The sequence below is a fragment of the Acanthochromis polyacanthus genome, chromosome 2 (assembly GCF_021347895.1).
Source record: "Acanthochromis polyacanthus isolate Apoly-LR-REF ecotype Palm Island chromosome 2, KAUST_Apoly_ChrSc, whole genome shotgun sequence".
Classification (NCBI taxonomy): Eukaryota; Metazoa; Chordata; class Actinopteri; family Pomacentridae; genus Acanthochromis; species Acanthochromis polyacanthus.
In genome coordinates, this window is record NC_067114.1 from 7,483,290 (window position 1) to 7,499,745 (window position 16,456).

Below are 16,456 nucleotides of genomic sequence, written 5' to 3' on the forward strand. Positions count from 1 at the left end.
GATGCATCGTTCTTTTCTTATTTCAGATTAAAACTGTTTTTCTGTGCAGTTTTAAGCATCCTTGAGCAAGTCCCCATATTTCATATTTGTGAGAAAACCTAAAAATATCTCAAAACCAAAAGTGATTTGTTAGTGGGTCAGTATATAATTGAAGGACTTTTGAAGTCCATGAGATAAATGAATGAATGAATGAAAGATATATCTTGCATACATTTTTATTATTAATTCATTATGATCATGTCTTTACAAATACTATATTTATTTATTATGGAATCAATCACTTATTAATAAAAACATGACTGGACATCACTAAAATGTCAACTAAATAACTGTCTGAATTCAATAACAACCACCTTCTTATTAGCTAAAGAATAATAAAATGAGCTTATTCAAAAATTGTGTTGATTGTCATCTTTTTTATTAATTTGAGATAATCATGACAGATTTATTTCTTCTTTGGCAATGTATCAGATTTTATATGGAAAATAACAAATTGTATCTGTGTCCAAGAAATCCCTTTCTACTAAGTTACTCATTACAAAAACACCTCTCAAGGAAGTGTGTTGATTCCAGGTCACATGACCTGCTCCACATGATGTCATTTCCTCCTGAAGAAAAGACTGGCAAGACTCCAATAAAAAAGTAAAAAAAAAAAAAGACTCCAATGCCTTCTGAGTTATTTAACATAAAGTAGTGTGTGAGTCAAGTGTAGATTTATCGCATGTCAACAGGTTTACTTCAGTATCTTCATAAATAACTTTCAATTTTAATTTTACTCAATTGAATATATAATATTTAGAAGAATGTTTATGTAAAAATGCCATGTGGTGTTTGGTTATAGACGGCCATGTTGATTTTATGCCTGAAAAAAAACACAAATGTCAACTATGATACAAAAAGTCCCGCAATTATATATTGACCCAAGAAAGAGCTACTGAAAATGCCTAAATCAAGATCTGAATGACTCTTAAGCCGTAATGAATATTTGCAAAGTTCTAACTTGCTATTTTGTATGTTGTTGTTAAATATAAGTGCATGAAATTGCAGCCAATGCGTTTATCATTTTCACACCATGTGCCATCTTTAAACGGGTACAGCAGTTTTAGAAGAAACAGAAAATGACCAATTAGTCAGTGATCAGGTGTGCAGTGTTAAAGTTTATTGGCACATGGGCAGTTTTGTTTGGTGAAAAAAGGAATTGGTATTATTTGGTCATCACTAGACTCTCCACACGCTGCAAGAACAGCCAGAGGCCTGCCCAAGGGGGCCTGCTCAGACTTTGAACAAATCAAAGCGCCTGCCTCCCAGCCAGTGTTACACAAAACCCCATGTCATTCACAGAGGAGAGGCTAATAACACAGTTAGGCAATTCAGGCTTGCTTCATTGTGTGTCAGAAAGAGTAGTAGTGCTGTGTTCAATACAATTAGACGCAGAGCAGTTGCTCCCCTGGCCCAGAATAGCAAAAGAATTGAGGAGCCTGCTGATTGACAGGCTTGGTCAAACATTACGAATGTTTTCTCAGCTTTGGAACAAATGAGTTTGCTGTGAAATATAATTAGCTAATAGAATCTGATTACTTCATTACTACAGTTTGATGCAAATCAAGTCATCTCCCAGTGACCAAGATGTACTGGTAAAACGTGTATAAAAAGCTGCAGTTCAAGCACTTCATTTTGTATAGACGTCTCTGATTTACAGCTGAACTTTGCAGATGTGTGACATTTACACAGAACCAGTGTTTGACTACACAGTTAATGAATGCATTTTGGTTTCATTCACTCTCATCTCCATTTTCATGTTGGTGATTTTTTTTAAAATATGCTGCCTTTATTTGAGATTTTTCTTGTCTAAAAGATAATGTTTCTCAAACAACATCACTGAATGTGGCTACCCATACACAGTTCTAGTTATTGCCAACAGATTCCATGAAAACACCAAAAGCAATGATATGTTGGTCTCACGACTTTCTTACTTTTCTACTTTACTATATTACTTTTAGCCCGTAGGCCGCAGGTTCCTTCTGGATTATATTGAATTACGCTTTTGTTCAGAAAAAGATGTGCAAGTCAAAGAAAATAGCTCTGTTTCATCTTACTCACACATGTACACAGCCTCTTTTATACATTCATCTCAACCTTCCAGCTCCATGCAGATGATAAATTAGTGAATCTTATAGCTCCAGTTGCATATTGTTTCCTATGTGCAGACTAATGATTGCAAGATGCTGTTTCCTTTACAGATGGGTTCAGAGTTGACAGCCTTTGAACACTACTCACTACAGCCTGAGTAGTTCTCTACCTGCCTGAGTTCAAATTCAGTCAAACCGGTAGACCAGGCTAATCTCAGGCACCACAGACCGCCATTATTCTACTCAATGTAACTTTTGTTCATATTTCTAACATAATTGGAAAGAAAATCGTGCCAATTATGCACATGGAGGGAAAGCTTAGATTGTCCAATCTCTCAATATTCTCCATCTTCTAAGCTGTCATAATTTAGTAGAGAAGACTGCAGAGATATGTCCTGGCTCAGACGTGGCAGAAACCCTGACACTTTCCCTCTCCTGCACCGAACCACAGCAGAAACTAATTAGCATAGACACTACCTTTCTGATCAACACAAAGCATTCTCTCTTGTTTCCAGTGACGCACCATGAATTTAAATGAGCCAATTAGCGTATGCATTTCCCCTGGTGTCGAGTTCACAAAGTCTTTGATTGAGATTCTGCTGTGCAGCAATACAGCAGAAAGTCTAGCTGCCCTGCAGGCCACTGCAGCCAGGAACGATGAGCATCACGTAGCTCCGACTATGGATTCATTCGAGTGTAGATTCAGGTGGAGGTGGTCTAGAGTCATTTTAGTTCTCACAGTTGGTTTATAAAACATTCGCTCACCAATCTTTTGGAATATAGTTTTAGTTAGAAAATATTAACACAAAGGAATTTAACTATATTTTGTATTAAAAGTAATTTTAGAAAATTCAATTAAAAAACCAGGAAGCTGCAAAATCCAGAACAGAAATGTTTATTCACAGAAAAAAAGACAGTTGCAGTGCAGTGACTGTGTAGATGAGCAACATAATGAGTAGCCCTCTTGCATTTTCTTCCATTTTTTTCTTTGATTTTCTGAAAACATTTTCAATACTGTCCTTGCCTTGAGAGGGCCATGTTCACTGTGAATATCGAACATCTATATGATACACATATATTACAGATTCTGATATTTCACACAGTTTGGACACATAAATGGATTTACTTCTATTATTTATCTTATTTATTTATTTGACTTAAAGATGTGTATTTCTCTTTTCACAACCAGCTCTTGCAGGGTAAGTCCATCCCTAAACTGGGCTCACTGGACCAGATTGAAACAGGAAGCGGCGACGCAGAGGGACGTTACAGCGGAGACTGTGATGATGAGGACGGCTGCAGTGGTTCAGGTGGAGGTGAAGTTAAGAGAAAAGTCTCCAGAGTCTCCAAATGTAAGTCTTACCCTTTAGTAATTTTATTGATTAACCAGCCAGTTGATTATATGAACACATTTTTGCCTTGCAGTCATTACACAAGCATCCATATTTTACCCTTTTTAGATGGTGATGGGGTATAATGAAAAATTTCTATGTGCATTTTGAGCTTTTATTGGCTTTCATTGTATTGACATTGTAATGTTTGTACACAGTAAAAACAAACAAAAAATCTGTAATAAAATGAAAGAAGTGCCATTCTGGCAGCAAGGGCTCCAGAAAAAGTAGGTTAAAACAGTGGAATTCTGTGAGATTCAAAAACTCTAAAAAAAAAAAAAAAAAAAAAAAAAAAAAAAAAGTAAAAATAACAGCAAATAACAATAAAATAATGCAAATTTTTCAATCTGATTTAAAACAGTACAATAGTGTTTTTTGTGGTCACATATTTAAGGGATCAAATCACAGTTTGTGAAAATACCAATGTTTTCTGTGGATCTTTTTCTGCAGACATTGTGTAGTTTTTTTTTAACATGCAAATAAATTCTCTTTTTCTGTAGTTTCACAAAATATTGCCTGCAGTAAAAAAAATTATTATAAAAAACAGGGAAATATGTAAAATAACAGTTACAGAATATTTGCTGTTTTTCAATTATTGCCGTACAATTTATTTTTGAATTTTTCTTTCCTTTTAAATAATGGCACATATCTGAAAGACAATATTAACTCATTTCAGTACAGTAAAAATGGTGTAATTTTACAGTCAGAAGCTGCAAAAGAGCAAATGACCATATGTATATTATTTACAGTTATGACCTGATTTAACGGTTAGTATTTAAATACCGGTAAATGCTTTCTTTCTGTGATTTCACTGGGTTTTGCTTGTAATTGAACAAACCTGTGAAAATCTGTAAAGTTACTGTAAATTGTTCCAAAAACTGGGGTTAAAAACTGGTCATCTACCTGCTTAGGGGCTGCAGATTGAAAGTAGCTTGTACCTAAGTCTGCTGCAATTGTAATGAGCTAATAGTGTTTTGAGAGCTATAACACAAAACTTAATAATTATTTAAATACAAAATGTGAAGAATAATCAGTGCACATGCACCAGGTCAGCATCACACCAAACGAATGAAATTAGACTGATAAAATAAATAGAAGAAGGAATGCATATGTATCTTCATATGCTATTTAATTTATAGTGCATATGTTAAATTCATCCTTTTGCCCTTCTATCATTTTAAAGTTTCAGGATTTTTGAAGGAAAGTACTTTTTGATCAGTGAAGACATTCAAAGGTGCAGTTGCGTAATATAATGTTTTATTAAGACTTGCTCCAGTCTCCTCTTTTATGACAGCAATAATAATAGCCATTAAAGATAATAGTTGCTATGGGGACATTATTGCAATCAAGGCCTGTTACTTTAAAAATTATTGCTCCTCGGTGGATCGGTAACCCCTGATGAATCACGGCAGCAGAGCTCTCCTCTTCATTTCGTTACCTTTCACACTCTCCTCTCGGCACACGGATCCCTCCTCTCCTCTCTCCTCTGTTCTCCATCAAACATGCTAACAACCTGATTAATCACCGCTCTCGTTTTGCCCATGGCGACAGAGAGGAAGGGGGGGTCATCCAAACAAGCCATTCTACCCGCGTAAATGTTTCCTCTACTGCTTGTCAGTCTGACTGGAGGCTTCAGCGGCCGAGGCAAGCCGCTTAGCAATCGCTCATCGGAGGCTGTAGGGAGGCTCTGACATTTATCACCCATTACAGTAGAGCCGCCCTTTCCTTGTCATAGGCCAGATCAGCCTGTCTGCCATATTTATGACCCACTGTCTGCTGTGACCTCTGTCGAGCATCTGTCCCCCGCTGCCTGACCCAAACGCTGAGGATTCCCCTTTTCCTGAACCGGACCTCTGGTCAGTCCCTGCAGGATTCTGCAGTTATAGTTACAAAAGTTGTATTTTTGTATTTTTAACAATTTGTGTAGGTGTACGTGTTTGGATTTTGTTGTTGTCACGTGGAATTAAGTTATTTCTTTAATGCTGCAATCCAAGAATACAGCAGCATGGAGGACATCATCATGAACAGTCTCACACACTTCACACAAACCGCTATGAACTACTGTTTTTCTGCAACATTAAATTGTGTGAATGTCTTTATCTGCAGGCATAGTGTTTTTTTTATTTTTTTATTGAAAAAGTACAATACTGGAGGTTTAATCCAAAAACACCTCTTCAACTTGTAGGAGTGAATAAAGGTCACAGATAAATAAGCAGCCCACTGTCCACTGAATCATTCGTCCTCATTGTTTGAAGCTAACGCAGACATGTAAGAAATAAAATGGTGCAGGTTAATAAATACATGTTAAACCCTCATTTGACCAATCACTTCAGAGCGCTAGTCATGAATAAACACTTACTCATTGCAAAGCGACATTAGCCGTTGCCAAAACCCGAAGAGGTAGCACATTATCATTGTTCTCAATGGTTGAAACACTTCATTTAGTTTTATTCACTCCCTGAAATCTAGTTTTGCAAAGTTACTTCAGTTCCTGAATTGGCTACCATGAGACTAAATCACTCTGGTGTCGATGCAGTAATCATGAAAACTTTTTTTTTTAGTTCAGTGTGTGTTTAAAATAGAAACCCCACAGTGCTGAAAATACAATATTCAATACAGTATCCACAAACAAGTGAAAATATCTGCATGCAGGTCGTAATATATATATAAAAAAACAGTGTCTTAATAATGTTTCACTAAACACTGTGACAAGCAACCAGAGCTGAACAGAACTTTTGATAACACGACTCCCACAGTGGAATTAATCACACTCAAATGAAATCACAAGAAGAGACATGTATGTAGACGGAGAGAAGGGTGCAGTGTGGTGGTTTGTGTTCTGATTTTTCTGTTGCTGTGTTCAGACAATAGAGTCTAACTTTATAAATTCTTCAGCTAGAATATACCAGGCTGTATAATATACAGCTGCCATTTTTATGACGAGCACACCAGTCTATCAAAGTATAATTGACGCTTCCATCTCAGCGTCAGATATAGAGCTTAAAGACCATGTATAATTTAATTTGATTTCGTTCTCTGCAATTATTCATAATCCTTCTTCTTTGTGTCTTTGATGATTATCAGCAGAACACGCTGACGATAGATCAGTGTGATAGGGAAATCAAATGGGATGAGCTCAATACCGACAATGCAAGCCTGATTTAAGGGATTATCCTCATTATGCAGAATTACTGTTGTGTGAAAATGTTATGTATGTGACAAGAAGCAACAATTTGAGTGGTGCATCCTTCAGAAATTTCAAGGATTTCTGAATGTTGAGCTAGTGAATCCCTGAATAGCGCTCCGGATTGCTGTTTTTGGAAAACAACAATTAGCCAAATCTGTTTTTTTGTGTAAACCCCGAGAAATATTGAAAACGGAGGATTGATTCACTTCACCCTGTTAAGCACTGAGTTCTCGCAGCTCATCGGGTAACTCTGACTCAGTGAGCTCACGAGTCACCACAGATGAAGCACGCATTCATTACGTTTCATGCAATTTTCTTCCCACATCGGACCTTGTTTTACACACCTGCCAGTTGGTTCAGCAAACGCACACATCTGACTTTGCCTGTTTTAATTAAACAGAATGAACACTGATGAGCACCTCAATGTCAAAACTGTTGTAAGATCGCTGTGTGGGGTATTGCGGCTGGTTCCGAAGCATGTAACAGGCATCATAATTGTTAATTATAATATACATAATTGGAATAGTCATTAACAAAAGCAATATTGTATCTCATGTCTGTGGAGCTGTGTCGGTGCTGGCTGTGGCTGTGTGCGTTTTAGCCTGAAACACATATTTAGACCTCAGTGTAATTTTAAACCTTTACACTCCCAAATAACTGTGAGGAGAGTAATTTTTCCTTTGACATCCACAGCTTAATTTCTCAAATAAGGTGAAGTAGAAGAGTCTGAAGTAGGTGGAATGAGACAATTCGCTGCAGCAGCCCTTCTTTATGATTGAGCCTGATGGGATAATTATACACCTGGTTTAATCACATAAAAACCTTGCCTAGCTCAGCTTGGAATATAATAAATCAGTTTTAGCCATTCAGTTATTAATCACAACACAGTGGTAAGATAACAAACAAGACTGCAGCACCGTGCAGCTGTACCGTGGATGTTTGTGAAGCTCACCTTTTTACAGTTGCTATTTACTAGTGAAGCATTGCACTCGAGTTGTGCCTTGATCGTGGCATTACAGGAAGCCAAAGTAATTACATTTCATCCTGAATGTCAATACCAAAAATCTTGGCAACGCATCGAGAAGTCATAGAGACGTTTCTCTCTAAAGCGCAGATATGACCCGAAAGGAAAATTAAAATCAGAAATCTCGACTTGTCTGGGAACCATGAATGTCTGCCGTGATTTTATGCAAATCCATTTAAAAGATCAAGGATTTCCAACTTTATTTTCTCTGAGAGTCACTTTGACAAAATGAAAGTTGCTGTGAGCCACTCGTCTATTTCTAGTTACAGTTGTTCGTTTATTGTGAATCAAGACACTCTCCACTCCAAACTAGCTGAATAAACAATTTTTTGTTTGTTTTTCACATATCACTTTTCCAAACCTAAACATTGCTTCAGAAATTAAATGCATTTTCTGTATCGACACATTGTTGTTCAGTTTGTTGATCTCACTAAATGTACCTCATAAATGACTGACATTCAAGTCAAACAAACAAATCCAGTTAATCCTTTCATGTTCTTGTCCTTATTTTTGTGTGTATATAACTGTGCCACACATCGACTTTTACATTGATGTGAGAAAAACTGCTTTACAAAGGTATTTAGACCCAAATAGAGCAGACAATTTCAGGACGAATTCGATAAAGATTCTTAGTTTTCTGGGTCTCCAAGTTTGCCGTTGACATTTTATCTGGACATTGTTTTGGAGTTTTATAATCACCGTCTCCACACGACTTACACTAAACATTTACAGATTCTGTCAAGTGGGCGGCTTCTGACTCATCACACTGAATTGAAAACCATTTTCACCTGGTCATGTCCCACGCTGTTGCATCTGCAGAAAGGGCAGACACTCAGCACTTGCCATAAAATTTTTGTCTTACTTTCATGATCCGTGAATAATGTTTTAGCCGCCACAATCATCTTCTCCTTTACCAGCTCGCCATGGGAAGGGCATTTTATGCTGCATTAGGATGAGTGTGCTGCTTCCAGAACTGCGACTGTTTTGGTCAATAGAGCTTGCTGTCATTTTAGGGCTGTTTTCAGCTTCTTTGACTTTTCTGTTGGCATTTTGCCACCCTAATGCAACATTGCTGTGAAGTTTAATGCAGTGGAACTCAGTGGGGCAGCTTTGGCAACTGAAAACACATGGACCTCAAATAAAACTGTAATTTGTAGAAAAACGTAAATATAATAAAGCTGTTTTCCGATTTCTCCCGAAAAAAGGATGTTCTCTTCGTGCATTCCCTGGCAACCAGTCTGGTGATGGTGTTATTAGCCACCGCTGACTTCACTGCACATTGTTTAGTAATTGCACCGTGCGCCAGTTGTCTTGTACTAGGTACGGGCGATTAAACGATAACTTATTATATCTGCAACAGATACTTCAGAAGTAGTGATAAGAAAGTTGTTTTATTGTTTCTCTTAAATGCATCAGATGCAAACTGCCATGAAAAAATCTAACAAAAATGGAAGGTTCAGGTCTCCCAAGGCATGCTAGTCTGCTGCCACCACCCTCTGTGCCTGCAGACCATTGCTGCTGTTGGCTGCAGATAGTTTTGGTCTCTTCTGTTTTATCGTTATGTACTTTTTCATGGCTGTGTTAACCTTAAAATTATTATCTGTGTACAGTGGTATATAGACTCAGTTAGTTAAATTCAAAATAGATCTCTTCTCCTGGCTTTTTTTCCTTTTTAAAGAAGCCATTTAAAAATAATCAACAATTACCCATTATATCAAAAAGAAATAAGCATTGTATTGTGACAGACCTTCTCTGTTAGATGAACTTAAGTGTTGTACTGACTGACTTACTCAGCCATCGCTGTAACTATTCAAATAACAGGGCTAACAAATGGTCTTTCTTACACAAAATATTCTTTAATTACTAGCTGATTACAAAGGATACCCTCAAGAAGAAGAAAAGTCTAGGTTTTCTTCGACTCCCCATTATCTAAAACAAATCCTAGAACCCTGTGCCTGCAGTGGGGATACGACTAAGACATTTTTAGTGCCTCAACCCCAACAGGCAGCTAGAGGCCTCTTATCTGGCCTGGCATGGTTTTAGCTGCAGACAGTGTGACTGCATGCCCTGCGAGCACTGTACGGCAAAAAGGCATCTGTCAGACACTGTGGCAGCAGGAGAGACACAAATCGATTTCTAGCAAGTCCACAATGAGAGAAAGGGGAGAGGCTCCTCGCGCATGACTCTTATTAACTAATAGTGTCTCAGCAGGAGAGTATTTGTTGTTATCTGAGCTTCTACCACACTGGCCAGTGGTAAATAAGTGGTGAATGTAGCTGTTGCACGTAGAGCTCCTCTGCTTTCTAATGTTAAGCGATAATGGGGAATAACAGCCTTCAACGTGGGATGAGCACACATTTAGTAAAACCAATTTTCCATCGTAATTTACAGCGGTTGTATATGTTTCAGCTTGAAATGAGAGAACTGAGAGAGGGGGAATTACATCGAGACCACTTTGTTGGACATCTACAGTAATAGGGCTATCACTGGGCACCATTCAGAGTTTCTCTTAGCACGCCCTGTAGTACTTGGCTGTGCCTATTAGAAAGATCTTTATCCTCATTACAGTGTGAGATCAAATTAGGTCACCTGCTGTGACTCCTGCCCTCCTCTGCGCCAGTAATAATGGGATCAAAATCATCTGCAGCAGTGTGTCTCAGAAGCTTTTGACCAGTGAGCTTTAGTGCACTGACTCCTAGGTTCTCTCATTATGGTTTGATTAAATTAACCTACTGAACTAATTATTAATGAAATGATCCATCAAACACTTTCATGTTTCAAGAAGACTGTACAATTAAAAAGTATAGTTTTATGGACACCTGAAATGTGCAATGAGTGTTTTACAACGATGTTCATGTACAATATCTCATCACTTATACTTGGCAGTTATGGAATAAATGAGTTGCCCTTTGTGTGAACTGGCAGCTTCACTTGTTCAGAGTGGGTCAGTATGCATGACTGTAAGTATGATCAGTTCATGTATTGTAAAAGAAATGAGTGTGTACTATCTTATTTGAGAGAAATCTGTGTAGTTTTTTGGTATTTCTGATGATTTAATGAACCAAAATTCTCTTATAATTATAAATAATTTATTATTTTCTATTATGTTCTACAATAGCCTATTCTGGTCATGTAAATGAAACTCCAATTGGCAAAAATGGTTGTGTTTCTCATGTTCTCATTTATTTTCATTTTGGCACTGTTAAATTATAATCTTAATTTTAAATCTAAAATCTTTTTGAGGACCTATTCAGAAAAATCCGTCTTAGGTTGAAGGAATGAATAGGTTTAAATTTAGGAGTTGTCCTTCAAACATACATAATAGTATAATATATATTTTTTCAAGTGGTACAAATACTGGCTGACTGACGATCTAAAAGACTATCACGAGACCATTGCAGTCTTCCAGTGCAGAAACCAGCCTCCATTACAGCAGCAAATAGATGCTGCAGTGATCCACACCTACTCGTTAAAGAATCTAAATGAACCCCTTAAATCATAGCAGACTCCCAGCCTGACTGTCTAACATGAGTGGGACAGCACTGATCACACTGAAAGATCTCGCAGAGGGAATAGCACCATCCAACTACTGTCCAACATGGAAACTCCTGTCAGACATCAGAGCTGAGGCGACATGTGTGTCAATACACGAGCAAAGCTCAGCAGGGGATTGGAAACAACACCAGTGGCCCAAAGTACCGGCTGCTGAAGACAGAGCTGTCACTGTACGACTGCAAGCTGAAGCAGATGAACCTGAACACAGTCTGAATTAGACAGAGTGGGAAGAAATACTTAGTTCATACAAAACTGCTCTGCAAAAATACTCCACAACAAGTAAAAGATCTGCATCAAGAATAGAATTTGTGGAAAAATTAATTTCTATCAACAATAGAAGTATTAATAATGCAGAAGAAGGGCCCCCTGTAAGTTATACACTGATACTATAAGTAGAATTTTGCATTTTTAATGGTTTGAGATGGAGATCATTTTAAATATCTTACATAAGATTTGGGTATTTGGTCGGTAAAAATGTTTAACTTCATCAGATGGTTTGTATACGAAATATAAATCTGCAAAATAACTACTAATGTTAGCCCTAATATAAGAGTGTTGGAGTAAAAGTAGGAAGTAGCATGATGCGGAAAGTACCTCAAATGTGTATTTAAGTGAACCTGATTAAATGTACTTAGTTACTTTCCACCACTGTAACTGCAGCTGGGTATGATTTTATAATGATCCTGTTAATGTTTTTAACATTTTTTTTCACAAAAGCTTTCCTCTGGTTCAGTATATTAGATGTAATTTTAAATAAATCTAACATATTCTAGTAAAGCTACATGTTTACGTTTGTACCGAGCTAAAACTAAAGCAGACAAAAGCAACAGACAGTAGATCCTCCCTTCATTAAAATTGTAATATTCAGCTTTTGCTGGAAATGTTGCAGAGACAGTTGTGTTCAACTGTATGGCCGATTTGGAGGATATGGGTTGTGCTTTCAGTTGTGTTGTTGTTATTCTACTGACAGGAGTTTCAATTATTTTTTTCACTCCCATCTTGATGAGTGAATTTACGCTGCATCACAGAGACGTCTTTCTATATAATGCAATACAGTACAACAGCACCACAATGTGCACCCTCTTCAATGAAAATCTTATTGTCATGATATTGTTTGCAACCATATTTTTCAACTACACTCTGGATGAACAACTATAGTACAGTGTAGCCTTTGTGGATCTTTGAGACGTCTTGCAGTTTACAAGGTCACCAACCTGCCGCGGCTACCATCAGTCACTCCACCTACACACAAGCCATCAAGCTGAATGACAAGAGGATCTGCAGAAATGACACTAGGAAGCCATTTGGAGAGGAAACATGTGGCTGGCTGGAAGCAAATGGAGGGAGAATAACTAGAACTGAAGGGGTCGAACTATCAAAAGGCCACATGACAGATTGGAGGCAGGAACCTGGGAGCTTGGAGCCAAGTGAGCCAGGAGAGGCAGCAGCATTCAAGTATAAGCCTTGTATTTCTACATTCAGATATTCAGCTAGTGTAGTGCAGGCAAAAATAAATAAATAAACCACCAAATCTGTTGCATTTATAAAAAGAAAATCCTCACACTGTACAGGCGACGTTTGTCACACTTTCCGGTGGCTGGAGACAGTTGAGGTGAGCCTCAAGGACGCTGAAGGACACACAAAACAGTCATGAGTGCATTAGTACAATGGCTCCTGTCATCAGCAGACAGATGAGGTGGCTGCCAGAGATTGCCAGAATAAGACACCATCTGCCATTCGGGGGGCTCGTGCAGTAAATGATTTGATCCAGTCGTGTACAGTATGTTCTTAATCCAGCATTTCTGAAGGGTTGATTTGTGTCACACACACACACACACCGTTTGAATTTCGTGCAGGGGAAAAGGTGACCAACATGTTTTCATTTAGAAAGTGGCGATTGATCACACTGATGTTGAAATTCATCACAGGTTAGAGAACAACAAGAAATGTCTTGAAAGCATTCTTGGTCTCCTGTGGAGCTCTACAGTGGAAACACCCATTGCTACATGGATGTGCTATTATTTACAGAGTCAAATACCTTCTTCCTTTTCAAAATCGAAGGTTCACATGTTTTCATACAACACTGACGTCGGAAACTTGCTCGCAAATTTCAAAGTGGAAGAAATAAAACTGCCTCGTTGGCTTGCAGTTGGTCACGCTTCACATTGATGGACTTTGCTGTCCAAAAACTTATGTTTAAACAGCCAATTTCATTTTTTTACAGCATAGCCAATCAGTTGGGACTCGCAAAACTCTGATAACAGAAATAAAAACCTCATATTCAGTGGATTTATCTCGAGCTGAGAAAACCTGAGGAGAAATATTTAATTCTAGGCCTCAAAATGCACACACTATTTCCTCATTACGCCACTGGCTGTTCTGTGTAACTTTTTCTGCTAACTAGTGGTGGTGAAACTGAACTAAGACTGGTTGCTGTATGATCTGCAGTCTGTGTGGCAGATCGTGCTGCTAGACAGAAACAGTGGGTTTAGTGATTTGGGCTTACAGCTGTATATTTAGGAATACAAAATAGCAAAAGCCAGCTAATATAGTTTCAAACCTGGCAACATTATCAGAACAATTAAAGGCATCCTCCATTGAATTTTAAGCCTAGTCTGTTCCTTGAAGCTATGACCGGACTTGGTGTTCTGTGGAAACTTTAGATTTTTATGTCGACATATTTATGTTAATGTTGCTTACTGGGTTGAATTTAAGCTACCCTGGCTTGCCCTAGATTACTAAACTATCTCAAACAACATATTAACCCCATTGCCTCCCACTCATCTGCAGATTGTTCGAGGTTTTAGCTTCACTGTGGAATTAGTTTATGTAATCAGTCTCTTGTGACTCATCATGAATTCCTCCCCCGTTTGCTGTGGGCTTATCTAACTCATACGGATAATCGGGCACCCTTCTGCAACTCAGCCTGCTTTCAACTATTGAAAATGATGTGTGTGACTTATCAAAAATAGTGATGAAACTAAAATTAGCAAGATAGTGTAATGAAAACAGAAATATTGTTTGAAGCTGTTCATGTTTAACAGCTCAAACGTGACATTTTATTTGTAAAACTGTGTGATGCTGCTTTCAAATACATGATAAAGTATCGCCTTAACACCTCAGATTGGCAGTCTAGTTTGACTTTCACAATAAATAATATTGAAGAGATTAAAGGATGTATGTCTTGTTGCTAATTATTTGTCAAAAACGTAGTTTGTAGATCACACATATAATGTATGACTACACTATTGTCTGCTTTCCAAATCCCTAGGGGCTTTTTCTTTCTTTCATGTTCTACCTCAAATACACATAAAAAATAAAGATTCTGTTGCCGCTTGTTTAGGAATAGAAAAAAAATGTTGTGCTTCACATCAGTAAGCTGCAAAGCAGGCAGATGAAAGCATGCAGATTAATATCTACCATGCATTAACATACGGTCACAGCTCAGATTGGATTCTGTTTCCGATGAAATACACACCTAGCGTTTGTGTTGTGAACGTCAGCGCCTGCTCTAACTCAGACATGCCTGGATGGAAATGAAATGCAATTGCTTTTTGATTTGCCACAGTAAACATAATGACATTTTTATTGTAAGATAATAGAAACCTTGCATTTTCTTTATCATTTCCCTTCCAGGTGTTTGTGTTTTTTTTTTGGAGGCAGAGCTTTTTAACCACAGTAAGTCGTCATTATCTTCAATAACACATTCCTGTTTTTCAGTCATTTTCTCATACTTTGCAGGATTTAATGGCTGGCTTAATGAGCTGCGGCTTGAATGTGGAAGGACATCTCATTGTGTTAATGAACCATGAAAAGGGCAAGCACACATCATTGTGTGAACCGTTTTAATAATCATCATGTTGTCAGACACACAGCCCGTCCACCAAAAGTCTGCTCTGTCAATAAGCACAGAATGCGAGCGTCTCGTTTAGACAACTTATTCTTTGACTCTTCCTCTCATGTCTTGAAAACAGAATTTGTACCTTTATTGTATTGTAGATTTGTTGTTTCTCTGCCACTGAAGATTAATTTTAATATTTATATATATATATATATATATATATATACACACACATACAGTGGTTTTAAAAGTGTAAATATTAAAGTGTTTTTTTAAATATTACATACAAAAACAAGGCTGTAAGAGTGAACTTTCTGCAGCTGAATAGGACTGTACTTATGTACTTAAGAACAGCAGTACTTTGATAAATAGCAGAGTAATGCATTGCTTAGTAATGTGTTATGGTAATGTGTTTAGACTACTTGATACAGGAATAGTAAAGGATTACAGCACTTTAAAGATTAGAAGAGTGCGGTTATGTATGTGATCACAGGAGGCATCCATACAGGCAACAATGTCACTAATGCAAATCACCTCCTGTGCATCTATGCAATGGCTACATGTCCAAGATTAAACAATAGACCAGACAGAGAAGTATTTTGGATATTACTCAACAGATCTGGCTCTTACTGACAGTACCATGAAAATATCCCAACAGCTCTGATGGAGCTCAGGATCAATCTGAGGAAAACTGCTAGGTAACCAATGATTTAACTGTAGTTTATAAACTGTGACTGTGTGTGACAGATTACCAGTCTAAATTGAAGAAAAACACTCAGTATCATTTGGTGTCAGATTTAGTTTGATCCTGCCTCCATGTTGACAGTATTTTACATGTAGGCAGGGAAGTTACTGTTGTGATCCATATGTAAATGTGCACCTGTCTTGTTTTGGATATGCTCGTATGGATGTAGCTGCTGTTTGATGCTGCAGGTGCTTAATAAACTCAGAGGAAAGACTCTTACAAACAGCTTGAAGAAGCAAACTAAACTCTTGCTAATGTTTTATCAGAATCCAGGTTACACCCTATGTTGGTGAGTATCATTAATTAAAAAAGTTGTAGTCTATAGTCTCTTTTATGGACATTTCAAATTATAATAGACGTAAAATTGTGGAGCAGAGACTATGCAGCAATCCTCAAAATGAAGGCGTTTGAATGCACTTTCGCCATTTAAAGGCATGTGAATCGTGCTTTTGTGATCTCTGTGGTGTTCATGGACTATTGTTAGTGCTGAAATGTGGAAAATGCAGTATGTACAGGCTTTGTCCTAGGAGCACAGAAAACCTGTTTAACCTATATTTTTTTCATGAAGGAGACACTTTGAGGCC

General features: G+C 37.6%; 1 protein-coding gene across 1 annotated transcript in view; it reads left to right on the plus strand.

The window, feature by feature from the left end:
* gpc5a (glypican 5a) overlaps positions 1–16,456 on the plus strand; it is a 141,917-nt gene that overhangs the window by 83,509 nt on the left and 41,952 nt on the right. The window contains exon 8 of the mRNA XM_022191554.2: positions 3,319–3,481. Within this exon, the coding sequence (XP_022047246.2) occupies positions 3,319–3,481 (163 nt within the window). The remainder of the gene's footprint in view (positions 1–3,318; positions 3,482–16,456) is intronic.